General features: G+C 39.5%; 1 protein-coding gene across 1 annotated transcript in view; it reads right to left on the bottom strand.

Annotated features, from left to right (window-relative positions):
- Nucleotides 1–3,508: 3,508 nt before the first annotated feature.
- The window catches only part of ITGA2 (integrin subunit alpha 2), a 69,871-nt gene continuing 59,428 nt past the window's right edge, over nucleotides 3,509–13,951 (bottom strand). Inside the window, exons 26-30 of the mRNA XM_084304962.1 lie at nucleotides 13,551–13,655; nucleotides 13,127–13,240; nucleotides 10,843–10,932; nucleotides 7,190–7,306; nucleotides 3,509–6,438 (exon numbers count right to left, since the gene is read on the bottom strand). Coding sequence (XP_084161088.1) covers nucleotides 6,349–6,438; nucleotides 7,190–7,306; nucleotides 10,843–10,932; nucleotides 13,127–13,240; nucleotides 13,551–13,655 — 516 coding nt within the window. The 3' untranslated portion in view covers nucleotides 3,509–6,348. The remainder of the gene's footprint in view (nucleotides 6,439–7,189; nucleotides 7,307–10,842; nucleotides 10,933–13,126; nucleotides 13,241–13,550; nucleotides 13,656–13,951) is intronic.

The following is a 13,951-nucleotide window of genomic DNA, read 5'->3' as shown; positions in this document are numbered from 1 at the left end:
TCCATCTGAAGGGTTTACCTCTCTGCTACAGAGATGTTATCTTAAGAAGGCAAATTACTCTCCTCCAAGATAACTGCCTAAGGCTATGTCTGGAGCGACCCAGAAAGTGCTTCCAAATTTCCAGGCTGGGGGATGAACCCCAGCTGCTTCTGACTGCGTGTCAAGGAAAGATGTGGCTGCACATGTCCTGTTTACACAGAACCAGGGTGATGGATGGGGCTGAATGATAGGCAGCTGCAGATCAATATAAAATGCAGTCCTAGCTTTCTGGGATGAGTCCAGCTGTTTCTCTGCCTTGGCTATAATGGAAGGAAATCCCACCTTACTGCAGCTCTTCCAGCTGTGTCACAGCATGCTGTAGAGATGCTGGTTCCATGAGGAGATGGATGTTCCTAGGAGCAGACAATGTAGACCAGAGAGTAAATCTGTAACTTGTGTAGTGATCTGCAAGACAAGGTGTGCACTGGGTGCAAAGCATGCATCTTAAGAGTGCTAATTTGTCCTGAAACAATGTCTTGTTCTTGGCTGGCAGCATACAAATACTGTGTTTCCTTGGTCTGGCAGGATGTCTGTATATCAGCATTGCATAATTTTAAAGTTTCCTGCCTCAAAACGAAATTTTGTTTTGTCCTGTTCTCAAGAGAAACTTAGACTGATAAATATTATGAAAATGTAATATGAAAACATAACTGATGGAAGAAACACCTACCCAGGAGATGGCAGCAGAGGGACAGCTGTGAGGGTTGGCAGCCATTGGGAAGCACAGCCCTGCTGCACTGGGCTCCATCTACTGCAAAATACAGGTACTCACTTCTGCTGTAAACCATGAAACTGCAGCTGTTGCACAGTAGTGAGGCTTTTAAGTTATTAAACTTTAAACTAAAATCCTGTCTTTTCTTTCAGCTCACTTCTGTAGCTGTTCAAGGAAGTTGTAGTTTTATAGACTATATATCACACAATCCTTTATTCCATCAAAACCACAGGAAAGAGGAAAACTACTAAAACTACTATTATTCTGCACCAAGCTTTGAAAACTCAACTTTGGGCTCTTCCATTAAATGTTGTCCTGTGCAGGTATTTGGAGAGTGAGTTAAGAATAAATGAATGACAATAAATTATTGTTTCTTGGAAGAACCTTGTGAATGTTTTTCTTAAAATAAATGATAATAAATAAGTAAACCAACCATCCACACGGTTTGATCTTAAAAAGTGTTACAAAAGTTAGTATCCTGATATATTTTGTTAGCAGTTCTGTTTTAAAAGTTCAATTTCCACTGCTTTGAGGGAAACAGGTAAATACATTACTAAAACTGTAGGCACACCAAAGACTGCCTGTGAAAAATTAATTGTAAATGAGACCAGAAAGGTTGACTTAAAAGATAGGATTCAGCTTTTCTGAGGCTATGTAAATTATGTATGCTTTATTACCCTTAAAGGTAATTACCTTCATTAACTTTAAAGGTAATAAAAAGTTGAGGTATTTAACTATAGGTTTCAAGATGCATTTTTGTACCTTTAATACACAAGCTTTTGTTGTGCCCCAGTTTTGCATATAGGAAGTAATAGACACACATCAGTATATAAGGAATCTGGTTTTCAGATCTGCAAAACACTAAGACTTTGTGAAAGATGGAATTTTGTGCCTTAAGATTTGGGACATTTGACCATAGAATCATTCAGGTTGGGAAAGACCTTTAAGATCATCTTGTCCAACTTTTAACCTAGTGCTGACAGGTCTACCATTAAACTATGCTTCTAGGTTCTACATCTACACGTTTCTAGAAGACTTCAGGGATGGTGACTCAACCGCTTCTCTGGACAGCCTGTTCCAACGTTGCACATCCCTTTCAGTAAAGAAATGTTTCCTAATACCAAACCTTAACCTCCCCTGGTGCAACTTAAGGCCATTTTGTGTCATCATATCTCTTTGTGCCTGTGAGAAGAACCCTATCCCCACCTTGCTACAACCTCCTGTAAGGTAACTGTGAAGTACAGTAACATCTCTCCTGAGCCTTCTTTTCTCCTGGCTAAACAACCGCAGCTCCCTCAACTGTTCCTCATGAGACTTGTTCTCTAGATGCTTCACCAGCTTCTTTGTGCTTCACTGGACACACTCCAGCAATGTCCTTGTCAAGGTGCAGCCTCCCCAGAGCCTAGGGGGACAATAACTTCCCTAGTCCTGCTCGCCAAGCTATTTCTGTTCCAAGCCCTGATGCTGTTGGCCTTGACCACCTGAGCACACTGCTGGCTCATATTCAGCTGGCTGCTGACCAATACCCCTAGGTCCCTTTCTGTTGGGCAGCTTTCCAGCCGCTCATCTCCCAGCCTGTAGCACTGCTTGGGGTTGTTGTGCCCCAAGTGCAGGACCCAGCACTTGGCTTTGTTGAACCTCATACAGTTTGCCTCAGCCCTTGGTCTGGCCTATCCAGATCCCTCTGTAGAGACTTCCTACTCTCAAGCAGCTCAACACTGGCACCTAACTTGGCATCATGTGCAATCTTACAGAGGGTGCGCTCACTCCCCTTTATCATTGATAAAGATGTCAAAGAGAACTGTCCCCAGTACTGAGCCTTGGGGGGCACCACTGGTGACCAGCCATCATCTGGATTTAACTCCATTCAGGACAACTCTTTGGCCCGGTCACCTAGCCAGTTTTTAATCCAGTGGAGCATACACACATCCAAGCCTTGAGCAGCCAGCTTCTTGAGGAGAATGCTGTGGGAAGTAGTGTCAAAAGCCTTGCTGAAGTCTAGGTAGACGACATCCACAGCCTTTCCCATGTCCACTAAGTGTGTCACCTTGTCGTAGAAGGAGATCAGGTCAGTCAGGCAGGACCTATCTTTGGTAAACCCATACTGACTGGGCCTGATCACCTCATTTTCCTCTATGTGCTGCATGATGGCACTCAAGATAATCTGCTCCATGAGCTTCCCTGGCCCCAAGGTCAGACTGACAGGCCTGTTGTTTCCCAGGTTCTCCTTCTGGCCCTTGTAGATGGATGTCACATTAGCTAGCCATTGATTTGATACTGTGGAATTTTTAGCATGTAGCCATAAAGCATATAAATGCAAGAGATGAGACTGGCAGAAAACAATGTAATTTTAGATTGCAGTGAAGATAACTGGATGTGTATAGGGAGGTCTGGCCGTGGTAAGGTTTATCGCCGCTGTAGCTGCAATCAGAGCTATCCAAATGCAGTTATTTTGCACTAATGTGAGCTGACAAGTAGTACTATTTACATTACTGGTAGTGTAATACTCATGACTATAACCTGAAAGATTTTAAATGCAGCTTCTTTGTAGCAGTGTCATCCCCTTAGGGTTTTTGCTATGTGCTACTGGAACAATGACATATTTGGCCCCATTTTATACAGTGCTTTTTCAGTAGCATTTGTTTTCTTCGGGGTGCTGTTTAAAAATAAATGAGTCTGTGTTCAGCAGTATTCTTGTTTTTATTGTAGTAATGCTGTTAGGCCCTCAGGTAGGCACCACAGAGATACAGTCCCTGCTCCCATAGAGCTTACATGCTAGCTTTCAGAAGTCAGTTTGCTTATAAACTCTCTTGTTCACAAATCTAAATGTAACTTTGAGTTTAGACTTGAATCTAGTACTTCAAGAAGTCAGCAACTAGATTCAGGACCAGAATCAGATATAACTTGAAATTGTTGAAGGTATTCCTGACTTGTCTTCCTGCAAGCACAAACAGAAGCGTTTGCTGAAGCCCAGCATTTCAGAATATTATTTCACCTGTAACATGCTGTTTTAAAAAAGTAGAACTAACAAACAAAACAAACAAACAAAACAAAACAAAACAAAACAAAACAGTACAAAATATACATAATATTTCCAGCATTATTTGTGGCTGTGCCAACTTAAAAGTGCAGTAAACTCACCCATTACAAAAACTGTGAACTAGCCATGTAAGTATTAATCTTAAACGAAAAATGAAACTAGTAACTTGAAGTGGTTAAGATACAAAACCTTATGCATTGCCTTCCCTTTATTTTGGGAGAAGTCTTACTTCCAGGACTGAGGGGGAATCCTGTTGTCTGGGGCAAAATAAAACCCAGAGTAGACTAGTGAATTGAATCATTGCTGCCCAGCTGATAAACTGTTAAATACCCAAGAAGTTGGGTGTCTGCTACTCACCTGTACTTGCCACCTAAGGTGGAAGAAGGAAGTCTAGTGACTGCCTAAATCATTTGTGGTGCAAGCAGAAACAGAAATGAAAGATGTTACAGTCTGCTCCATTGTGAAATTCACCCTCTGGCCTGGACTGCAATGACCCTAGTTAGGCAGGAGTTTCTCATACATATAGGTGTGGGATATTGTTTTCTTTCTCACAAGTTTATGCAAAAATTGAGGCAGACAAATTTTTATCTGAATTTTTAGGGCATTTGCCTGCAGCGTTCATAACTATAGGTCAGGACCTTATTCTTTAGATCTATAAAATAATGGCTATTTTTTAACTTGTTAAACAATTGTTTTGTTCATAAAATCAGTTGATGTCAAAAATCTTATTTGACAGTTAAGATCAGAATCCAGATTATTTTTCAGAATGTCAAAAAACAAAACCAAACAACAACAAAAAACACACCTCAAAATGTGTAACCTTTCATAGATACAAAATAAACCCAAAACACAAAATTATACTGAGCACAATGCAGCTGTCACTGCAAATGAAGCTGTTATTTGTCAGAGACTGGTTGGCCCATGAGTGATTAAAAAAGACTGAATGAAACTTTCAAATATGATCACATCTAATTTTTGAAAAGTCCCTCAGAAAATAATTTGAAAGGTGCCTAGTCATACTGACAAACTAGGTTTGGGGGAATGAAAACATGACTTCGGGTTCTGAGTCAGTTAGACATAGTTAAATGTTTTACTCTTCAAGTAAATCACCTTGAGTCAGAAACAATCTTACTTGCATGGCAGCATCCATAAAAAGACAACACACGCATCTTGTCTCACCACTGAACATATGTATAATTGCCAGAGTGAAAGGCAGACAAAAGGCCAAATCCCCTGATTGTTAACCAGTCTTACAGCATAGGATTCTGTGAGACCAAGCTTTCATTAAAAACGGCCAGCATGTGATAAATTTGATGTGTGTAACTTACACGAAGTCAACCATGTGCGCTCAGAGTTCATTCAGAGCACTACAGTACTTTACTGTACAAAGTATAAGTTAGCTTCTTCAAGACACGAAGACGTGGGACCAAATAAAACATGACAGGTAAGAAGGTCATACCGAACTTTGGTCTCTTGGAGGGCACTGAGATGCTAAAAAAAAAAAAAAAAAGTGCAGTACACAGTTTATAGAGCTTAGGTCTTCTCTGTCTTCTGTCCTAACAAGTGCATAGTTCCTCAGTCATTATCCCCTTTAATTCACTTCATGCTCTTGGTCTTGCAAAATCTTCTAGTACAGAAATAAAGGCAAGATCTTGAGTCTCTTCCCTACTTATGTCAAAAGCCAAACTGATGTCAGAGTGACTGCGCGTGTAAAGCCCAGTGTAACAGGATTGGTAGTGCTCCTCTAGTTGATATTTGAAAAAAGTCATAATATGGCAGAGAACACGGTGTAAGTGGTTATGAAATTCATATTTTCTTCTCAGAGACAGTATGCAGAATGCAGTTATATGTATCATTTGGCAATATTTTCCAAAAAAAACCCACAGTGTACTTCAGTATTTTGTGACCATAGTGCAAGGAATTTGGTGGTATTTTGGAACAGTATGCCTGTCCATTTGTTCTATAGCACACACAGACGTCTTCATACACAGTTCCCACTTCATAGAATAATAAAGACAAAGGTTTGCTGGTGCAAATCATTTCTCTAAAACAATAAGGATGGAGCTAGTCAATGAAAAAATGAGTTTTCTTCTCCCAGTCTGGAAGTGGTATTCACCACACATTCATCATCAACTTAATAGAAAGTGTCCTTTACACATATGGTATTTGTCAACTGAATTACGAACTGATGCTGTTCCACAATAATCTGAAATAAATTGCTGTGTTTCACTCTGCAGTGGATCAGAAGTGTTGCTGGCACAACATGTTACTGTAAACTCCGGACCTGCCAGTTCTAAAGGCTAAGTTTGTTTGAAAAGCAAAAATATACAAGAAAAGGCACTATAAATCATTTTTTGAAAAAACAAACAAACTGTCCTGCAGTTACTCTCATAATAGAGTAGAATCTGTAAAATATTTTCATCTATAAAAAAGACACTTTAATTAAAAATGTTTAAATGTTATTAAGCTTTAAGGCACTCTAGCTGAAGAACTGATTGTATCACAACTTCTGTTGGTGGCTCAGATCTCCTCTCTTTACACAGGTAACTCTTCATCTTCAGTCTTTGTCCTTTGTGAGTTCTGTAATTTCATCAATATCTTCTATATCCTGTGTCATTTTTTCATACTGTCTCTTGAAGAAGCCAACCTGTGAGAAGTATTAAAATAACACGGTCACAATCAGTCATCAACAGTTATATTTCCTAGTTAATCTAAACAGTACTATGGTAGAAGTGCATGATGCATGCATGTGCGCACATTCAGTGTTTGATTTGTAAATGATTCCTAACTGTAAAGTGAAAGGAGCTGGACCTTAAACTTCTGCCTGGTACCACAAATGCCAAAACAGCAGTGCTGAGTAGCCAGTTGTCTCCCTGCCAAGGTACAGGGATCTCTAAGCTTCCTTGGTGTGCCAGGACTTCAAGAGCCAATGCTCTGGCACACACAAAAACTTTTCCCTCCCCCTTATCTAGATACCCTTTGTAAATCACTTTTTGCTCTCACCCTTCTCTTTTTTTGTCTGTCCAGCATATGTCCTCTCCTTGCTCATGTTTCCCATCCTTGCCCACTCAAAACATGAGAGTTCAGAGTCCAGTTGGTGAATTGTGGAGGTAGACAGGCAGTGTTAAAAGACAAAAATGCTGCTGCCCTCATTTTGTGCCATTGGCAGCCCATTTATCATTTCATGTTGCTAATTTCTATGGTGACTCACTTCAGAATTTTGATTTTAAAAGCACTTCTAAATGCTCCCATCAAGTGTGCAATGCCAATGCAATGTTATTCTTACTACCAAACTGTGTGTGCAGTTTTGTTCAGCAGAATCGAGATTCCAAAGAAAATAGCCCAAATGTATTTATCCCTTTCTGCTTTTCTTTTTAAGGATATAAACACCTACTTACTTTCCATAAAACAGCAACCAGTATTAACAGCAAGAGGAGCCCAGCCAATATACTGCCAATCACAACACCAATGGGTATCTCAGCTTTCTCATCTGGCTTCATTATTGTAACTGGGATCTAAAAGCAGAGAGATTATGCATTAAGGGTTAATGTTAACTGCACGTTAAGTAGGATTTGTAAACCAAATACTTATCAAGAATAGCTGTGCTGCATGCATTCCAGGATCAATGACTGGAACATGCCAGGGAACTGCAAATCTTTCACTGGTGTTCATAAACACCTGCTTTCACCACAGTAGCACAGGGCAGTGCCATTTAACCATTAGGGACCCTCATCAGTCTTGGCTATACACAACAGGCAGAGAAGCAATCTCTTCCTTTCAGCTTTCTGCCTTTCCAGGAAAGAGTTCTTTCACAGTTGTCCCCACAATACATGGACACCCTACCACTAGGTAAAACACAGATTCTTCAGTGCAGGCTGGGAATAGCCTTGCCCCATCTGCTCAGAACAGACAGTTCTGCTGCATCAGCTAGAGAAGAGCTACTTCCAGCTGAGTGTTTACAGAGTCCATTATTTGTGGTGGGCAACCGTAGGAGGCAATACTAATCAGAGGCCAGACACCACCATGCAGTCACTGTGGCTGCTCAAATTTCTTCCCTCCTGCCTGGCAGTACCACCTCAGTCTCCTTTGTCTGCTGTTCCTGCCTTCCTGGAAACCACAAAACAGCTTGCTAGTCTTCTCGTATTAATCTGTGTTCTCCTGAGTTAATTTTATGAATTTGCAGTAAGATGTATGGGTCAAACAGGAGTGCTTCTAGCACACCTGTGCTTCCTGACCAATACCAGAGAGCTCACAGAACAGCATAGTGTCTGTAAATTCATTTTCAGGTGATACTGTATCTAGTTACATTGAGTATAACCAACTGTATAGTTACATCTAACACAGTTGCTCAGGGAGATATTGCTCTAATATTTATGAACTGTCAAATCTTTGGATTTAAGCTTGGAATGACATGCATTTAGCATGAAGATTTTTTTTTTTTCTTTCCTGAAACATGATAAAAGAAGTCATGTTGGTTTACTTTCTTCGGGTTGCTTGCTCAGTGCATTTGTCTGTTGTAATTTAATCCTAAACTTTCTGGGAAACTTGCACTGAACTGACATCTCGGTGATTTAAGTCATTTCTGCTGGAAGGCTCTAATGTTGTGTTAGGTGTGGCTATATGTATTCATTTCACTGAGGCAGGCTGGCTTTAGGTATTTTCTAACAGAATAGCTGTAATGATGATTGTAGCAGGTTAATGTTATGTCCTCCAGCTGGCAGTCTTTCCCAAGTTGGAAAAAAACTGAAAGCTTTTACGCACAAATATCAAGCAGCTTCCCCACCTAGAATCACATTAATTTATTTGACTACATGGCAATCCAGCTCATCCAAATTAAAAAAAAAACAAAACACAAAAAACCACAGTGTAATTTCTATGTGCAGCCTGCCTAGTAATGCTTTCTGTATTAGATTAACAGGGAAGTGGCACTACTGGAATGGTAAATCTATGCCTAAGAACAAATGTCTTCCTTAAAGTCCAACTGCGGTCAGTAAGACACAGTGGCTGGAATTCACCTCATCTAACACTGTGTCTACCTACAAGTTAGCCCTTGGCCTCCAATGGAGAAGGATGGCCTTTTTTTAGGGCACAATTCATCTTCTGATTTTTAGCAGCACCTTTGAGATGAATGGCATCTCAAAAATACCTATTCTTTCTATTGATTAGGGTTTATAGGAGTACTAACTCTTGTGTGGATATCTAATGTAGTTACTAAGATGGATTAATCCCACGACCTCAGTTGCTTGTCTAAAATAGCAATGTAAGTAGGAAATAAACTCAGATTGATACTGCACTGTCCCATTCCAAGTAAGTGTGAAAGGGCAAAAAGTGGGTACCACATTGTGCTCCCAAGCACTGCGTGCAGTGCTGGGTACTTGCTCCATCTCTGGAGTGGCAAAGGAAACTGCCCTAGGGAGAGTGTATGGTACTCTGCCATTTGTCAGCCGGCATATTCGCCAAGAGTCTTCACAGGGCAAGAGGCTGTCAAGTAAGAATGAGACTGTAACCTTCACTAAAACACATTGTGTTTCTTAGGAACCCTGTGGATTACTTTCAGGGTCTGCTCAGCCACTGCCTCAGAGCTGTAGAAGTCCCAGTTGCAGATCATAGAATCCTTTAGGTTGGAAAAGACCTCTCAGATCATCAAGTCCAACTGGTGTTTTAATGGCTGGCTGAGGAACTACCTATTATTTGTCAACTAACTTAAGTAAGAGTAATTTGAATAGTTGAATTCTGGTGCTCCTGGAATCACCAAGAGCAATACTGGAAATGTAAATTTGGTAGTATCATGGTCAATTTGGTAGTATCATGGTCCAACCAAGGAAAAATACACAGTGAGCTATCTAAAAAATCTGTACCATAAGTGGAATATTTGTATTGTATGTTAATGAGTATCATATCCTAGCAGAAGCAGTATCATGTCACAAAACAGAGACACTCAGCAGACTTCAAATACAGGTGTGTAATTTTTCTACAAAAAAAAATAGCATTAGTTCCAGGCCTATGCATCTATTTCCTTTCCTTCTTCAGGGTTTGTAGGTTTCCTAGGATAGAAAAGGGTCTGTTTAGAGGTTCCTTATAATAATAAAATAAAAATATAAATAAAATTTCTCCATGAGAAAATACTGAAAAAATAGTACTGGAATACAGTCTTATTTCCACATTCAGATCAGCTGGTCAGTAACTGTCTTGGTACACATTTAACTGAAATTTCCACTGCCTGTGAATGGACTATACTACATACTCTCACAGACTCCCTTACTAATTTGTACTTTGATCTTCAAAGGACTTGGTTATTTTTTATGGGTGAAAGAGGCTGGTAACTCCTGTAAAAATAAACCTAAACTTAGTCTTGCAAATGGAAGAGTGTCACTTTCTAGATAAGTCAGGAGAACAAGGAGAACAATATTGTTATTATTACAACAGCCCAGTGAAAATGTATTCTTAAGCACTTATCCCTGGGAAAAGGATTGTAAACTAGCAAAGTGGTAGTTTGGTGACTTTTCGTAAGATTAGCTGTGTCCATATTGTCCATATGCAGCCATTCCATATGCAAAAATGCTCCTCAGTCTTTCACAAATGAGATTAAGCATACTTGCTGGAGAGCTGTGCAAAACATCTGTCTACAAAGATCAAACTAAATACACTTAACAGAAGACTATAAACCAGATTTGCTAGAATGTTTCCCAGAGCTCATATATCTACAGCAATTAATTCTGTTGGAGAAAGAAGTCCAAATTTTGATCTTTTCATGCACAGAAAACTGAATGAGTTTCAGAACTTTTCAGCTGAGTTTTGCTGATAGTTCTACTATCTATTTAAAATCTGCAGGTTTTAACTGTCTTGTTTATATAGCAGTCAGCTGAAATTAAAACATTTTAGTAACTTAAGGGAGTTTGTATATAACCGAAAGGATACATTAGTTCAACATACTCAGATGCCATCAGAGCTTGTAATTTGCTATGTACTGCTAAATGACACTGAAAATTACATGTTATCAGTTTAATTCAAGAAAAGAGAGATTGAAAAAGTCTACTTATACTTCACTTACAGTTAGGGTATTCTCTCCAATTATAAATAAATCAGTGTTATGTGTATTGATTTCTGCCTCTGCGGAGAGTTGCAATGTCTGGAAAGTTGACTGAAAGAGAAGATTAAGAAAAAAACAACTGTAAAGCTCTGTTACAGGACAACTCATTAGAATATAGACATCCTAAAGTAATTATCTTGTTTTGAAATGAAGTCTTCAGAACCAGAAGAAATTCACAGTATTAAGAAAATTAAAATGCTATTTCTTTTTATTTGTCCCAAGATAAAGTGCATATGGAAGTAATTACGTATCAGTAATACAGACTTAATTTTGCTATTTTTATTAACTTCTCCTCTTTAACAAATAGTTCAAACAAAATAGAAGAATTGGATTATATACCCATTTTTATAGTAATTTCAAATCTGTGGCTTCTGCTAGCTGAGAAGACATAGGGAAAAATACAATGGTGAGAAAGGGAGAAATCTCTCTGGCCTTTGAAAGAAATGGAAATTGGATGTTCTTTCCCTTCTTTTCCCCCTCACCTCTATCCAATGCTTCTCTGTTTTTCCTCATTTATTTTTTCCTACCATGGCTTGTTCCTCTCCACTAGTCAAACTCTGACATCATGCCCTCAGCTTAAACAAAGACAACAAAAATCTAGGCCAATTCCCAATTGAAACGAGACCTTATGCCAGATATCACTTCCTCTGCAAATGTATCCAGAGGCAGAGGAGCATGGCTGTGCTTATTCTGCCATTTCAGTGTTGCTCTTAAACCCATGCCTTAGGCTTGGCGATTCCTGATTCCCACAGGACCGCTGAGAACAGATTCAGGTTATGGGAGCACTAGCCAGCCATTCTAGAAGCAGTGAGTGCTTTGTCTTTTTGCCTCTGCAGCCATATATCTGCAGTTGGTTCTAAAAAGCCTACAGCCACTGGCAGGACCAGGCATGGTGGACTTGACAGAGGGAACTTGAGCTACCAAGGCATTGAACTGACTGTGCAGGTTACCGCTACCTGCACAAGTAGTCTGTCCTGCATTCCTAGATATGTAGAAACCTGCCTATGCGTGATTCAAAGCACCTTGCTGATTCCTAAACACATCTTTCTTTGCTTTGATTAGCAGGTATCAGCAAATCTGCTGCCTTCTCTTTAGGCAATGATTGATAACCACTAAATAACAAGGCTATGATGTGCATCATTGAGTGCTTGTAAGGGTATTTGCACTGACAATCAAACAGAAAACAAAATAGAAAACAAAATGGAAGATGAGAGGAAAACTAGAACATTCAGTCTTCCCTTCCCATCTCCCAGTAGAAAACAAATTGTTTCCATGCACTGTCTTGTGAGGGTAGCAACCTTTTACTCAGGCCTCCACCTTCTGCATATCTATCAGCACTAACAAATGTTCTTGACCCAGCTGACTTGAAAAACACCATCTTTAAAGACAGGCAGATGCTTTTCTTCACACACTTGCATAAGTATATTACATTATCAACCTGACCTTTTCCTTTAAGTGCTGAAAGATGAAGCTGACAGCAATTCCGCTGTTCAATGTCAATACCTGCCATCAGACTCGCCAGACAGACTAATGAGACTGCGTCATGTTCCTGATGCTCTGTGCAAGCCTAGGACAGTTTGGTTGGTTGCCTAGCTGAGGAGCCAACATAGTCTCATTTCAGAAGTCTGGTGATTCAGGATGATTTATATTCTGGAGGACACATTATGATTTAAAATGGGAAAGTCAAGGTTTTATTGATGCATATTTTTAAGCATCCTCTAGCTCTTTAAGCAAGGAATGTTTCCTTGACACCAACTCTGATAAAAACAAAAAGTCAATTTAAAATAAAAATCCACACCTTCTCTAACAAATATAACTGGCAGCACCAATAGGTTTTTCGTATTTTGATGTGACTTAAAATGATCGCTATGTAGCCTATGACATTCAAAAGCTAAAAGCAACATTATTTTCCAGGCTATGACTATACTCTGCTCTGCTGTCCTACATCAAATTTTGTGGAAACTCTAGTTCACCTTAAATGAATTTAACAGATGCAAAAAATGTTTTTATAGCTATGAAGGTCTGTATTATCACTGTATTTTCTTAGAGTTTGTCCTGGACTGAAATTTGCAGTTCTGTTATGCTGCCTCACTTTTTTATTCAACTTTTCAATCTGGAAAAGCACAATAACATAAAAGAGTATCTTTCTAGATTGGAAAGTTCTCTTTAATGAACTTTAAAAAATACCAGGAACTAGGAAATACTTGGATATTGGTTCCTTCATGAAGAAGCAGGTGATACTCACAGCAGCAAAAGTACCATTCCAGATCCGGGTGGAGATATTCACAAAATACTCTCCTTTCAGCACAAGGTCTTCCAGTTTGCATGTGATGGTACTGCACTTTGCATTTTTACAGTTCTTCCAGGGAAAACAGCAAGGAGAGACAACAGCATGTGTTAAAAAGCACACTGTAACAATAGGTCCTTTAATATCCAGTTTAAAATTTTACTATTCTGTGCCTGCAAATTGAGTGCTTGCACACAGTGAAGAACATGTAGTGCTGCTTCTCTCTAAGACAGATGCAGTATGTGTGAGAATATCCACAGGAGGCACTCCTGCACTGTGAGTGAAAAATGCCATGGCCACCACAGCTATCCCCACAGGTACAGCAGTAATTATCAGCTCTGCACCCCTGTCCTGCGGTACTGCAGACCTGACGTGTACTCACCATTTCTTTCAAAGCTCTGAAATTCTCTTTCTTGAAGGATGCAGAGTAAGGTCTTTTTCCTATTTGCAGTGGATTTATCTGAGCTTGACAAGTAACACCTCTGGCCTAGGAAAGGGATGGCAGGAAATAAAATGGTTGACATCATACTCCAAAATGTATAGTTGTCATAACAATATATACTTCTGATGACATGGTGGCTGTGAAATTATAGGTTGTGAATTATGTAATACTGGATGATTTTGAAATCTAACAGACTATGTATTTTAATCAGAATTAAACTACTCTTATAAATTTCCCCCCCCTAGACTAAATTGAAAGTTTTGTCCTGATCTAAAAATTCCATTTTTACACTATTGTCTTCCCAGGATCTTGGAGAACCACCTGATTCCAGGGTCATATGA

This window comes from Netta rufina (genome assembly GCF_964035555.1).
Source record: "Netta rufina genome assembly, chromosome: Z".
Classification (NCBI taxonomy): Eukaryota; Metazoa; Chordata; class Aves; order Anseriformes; family Anatidae; genus Netta; species Netta rufina.
The sequence above is the reverse complement of the archived record's forward strand: the minus strand, read 5'-3'. Positions and strand labels throughout refer to the sequence as shown.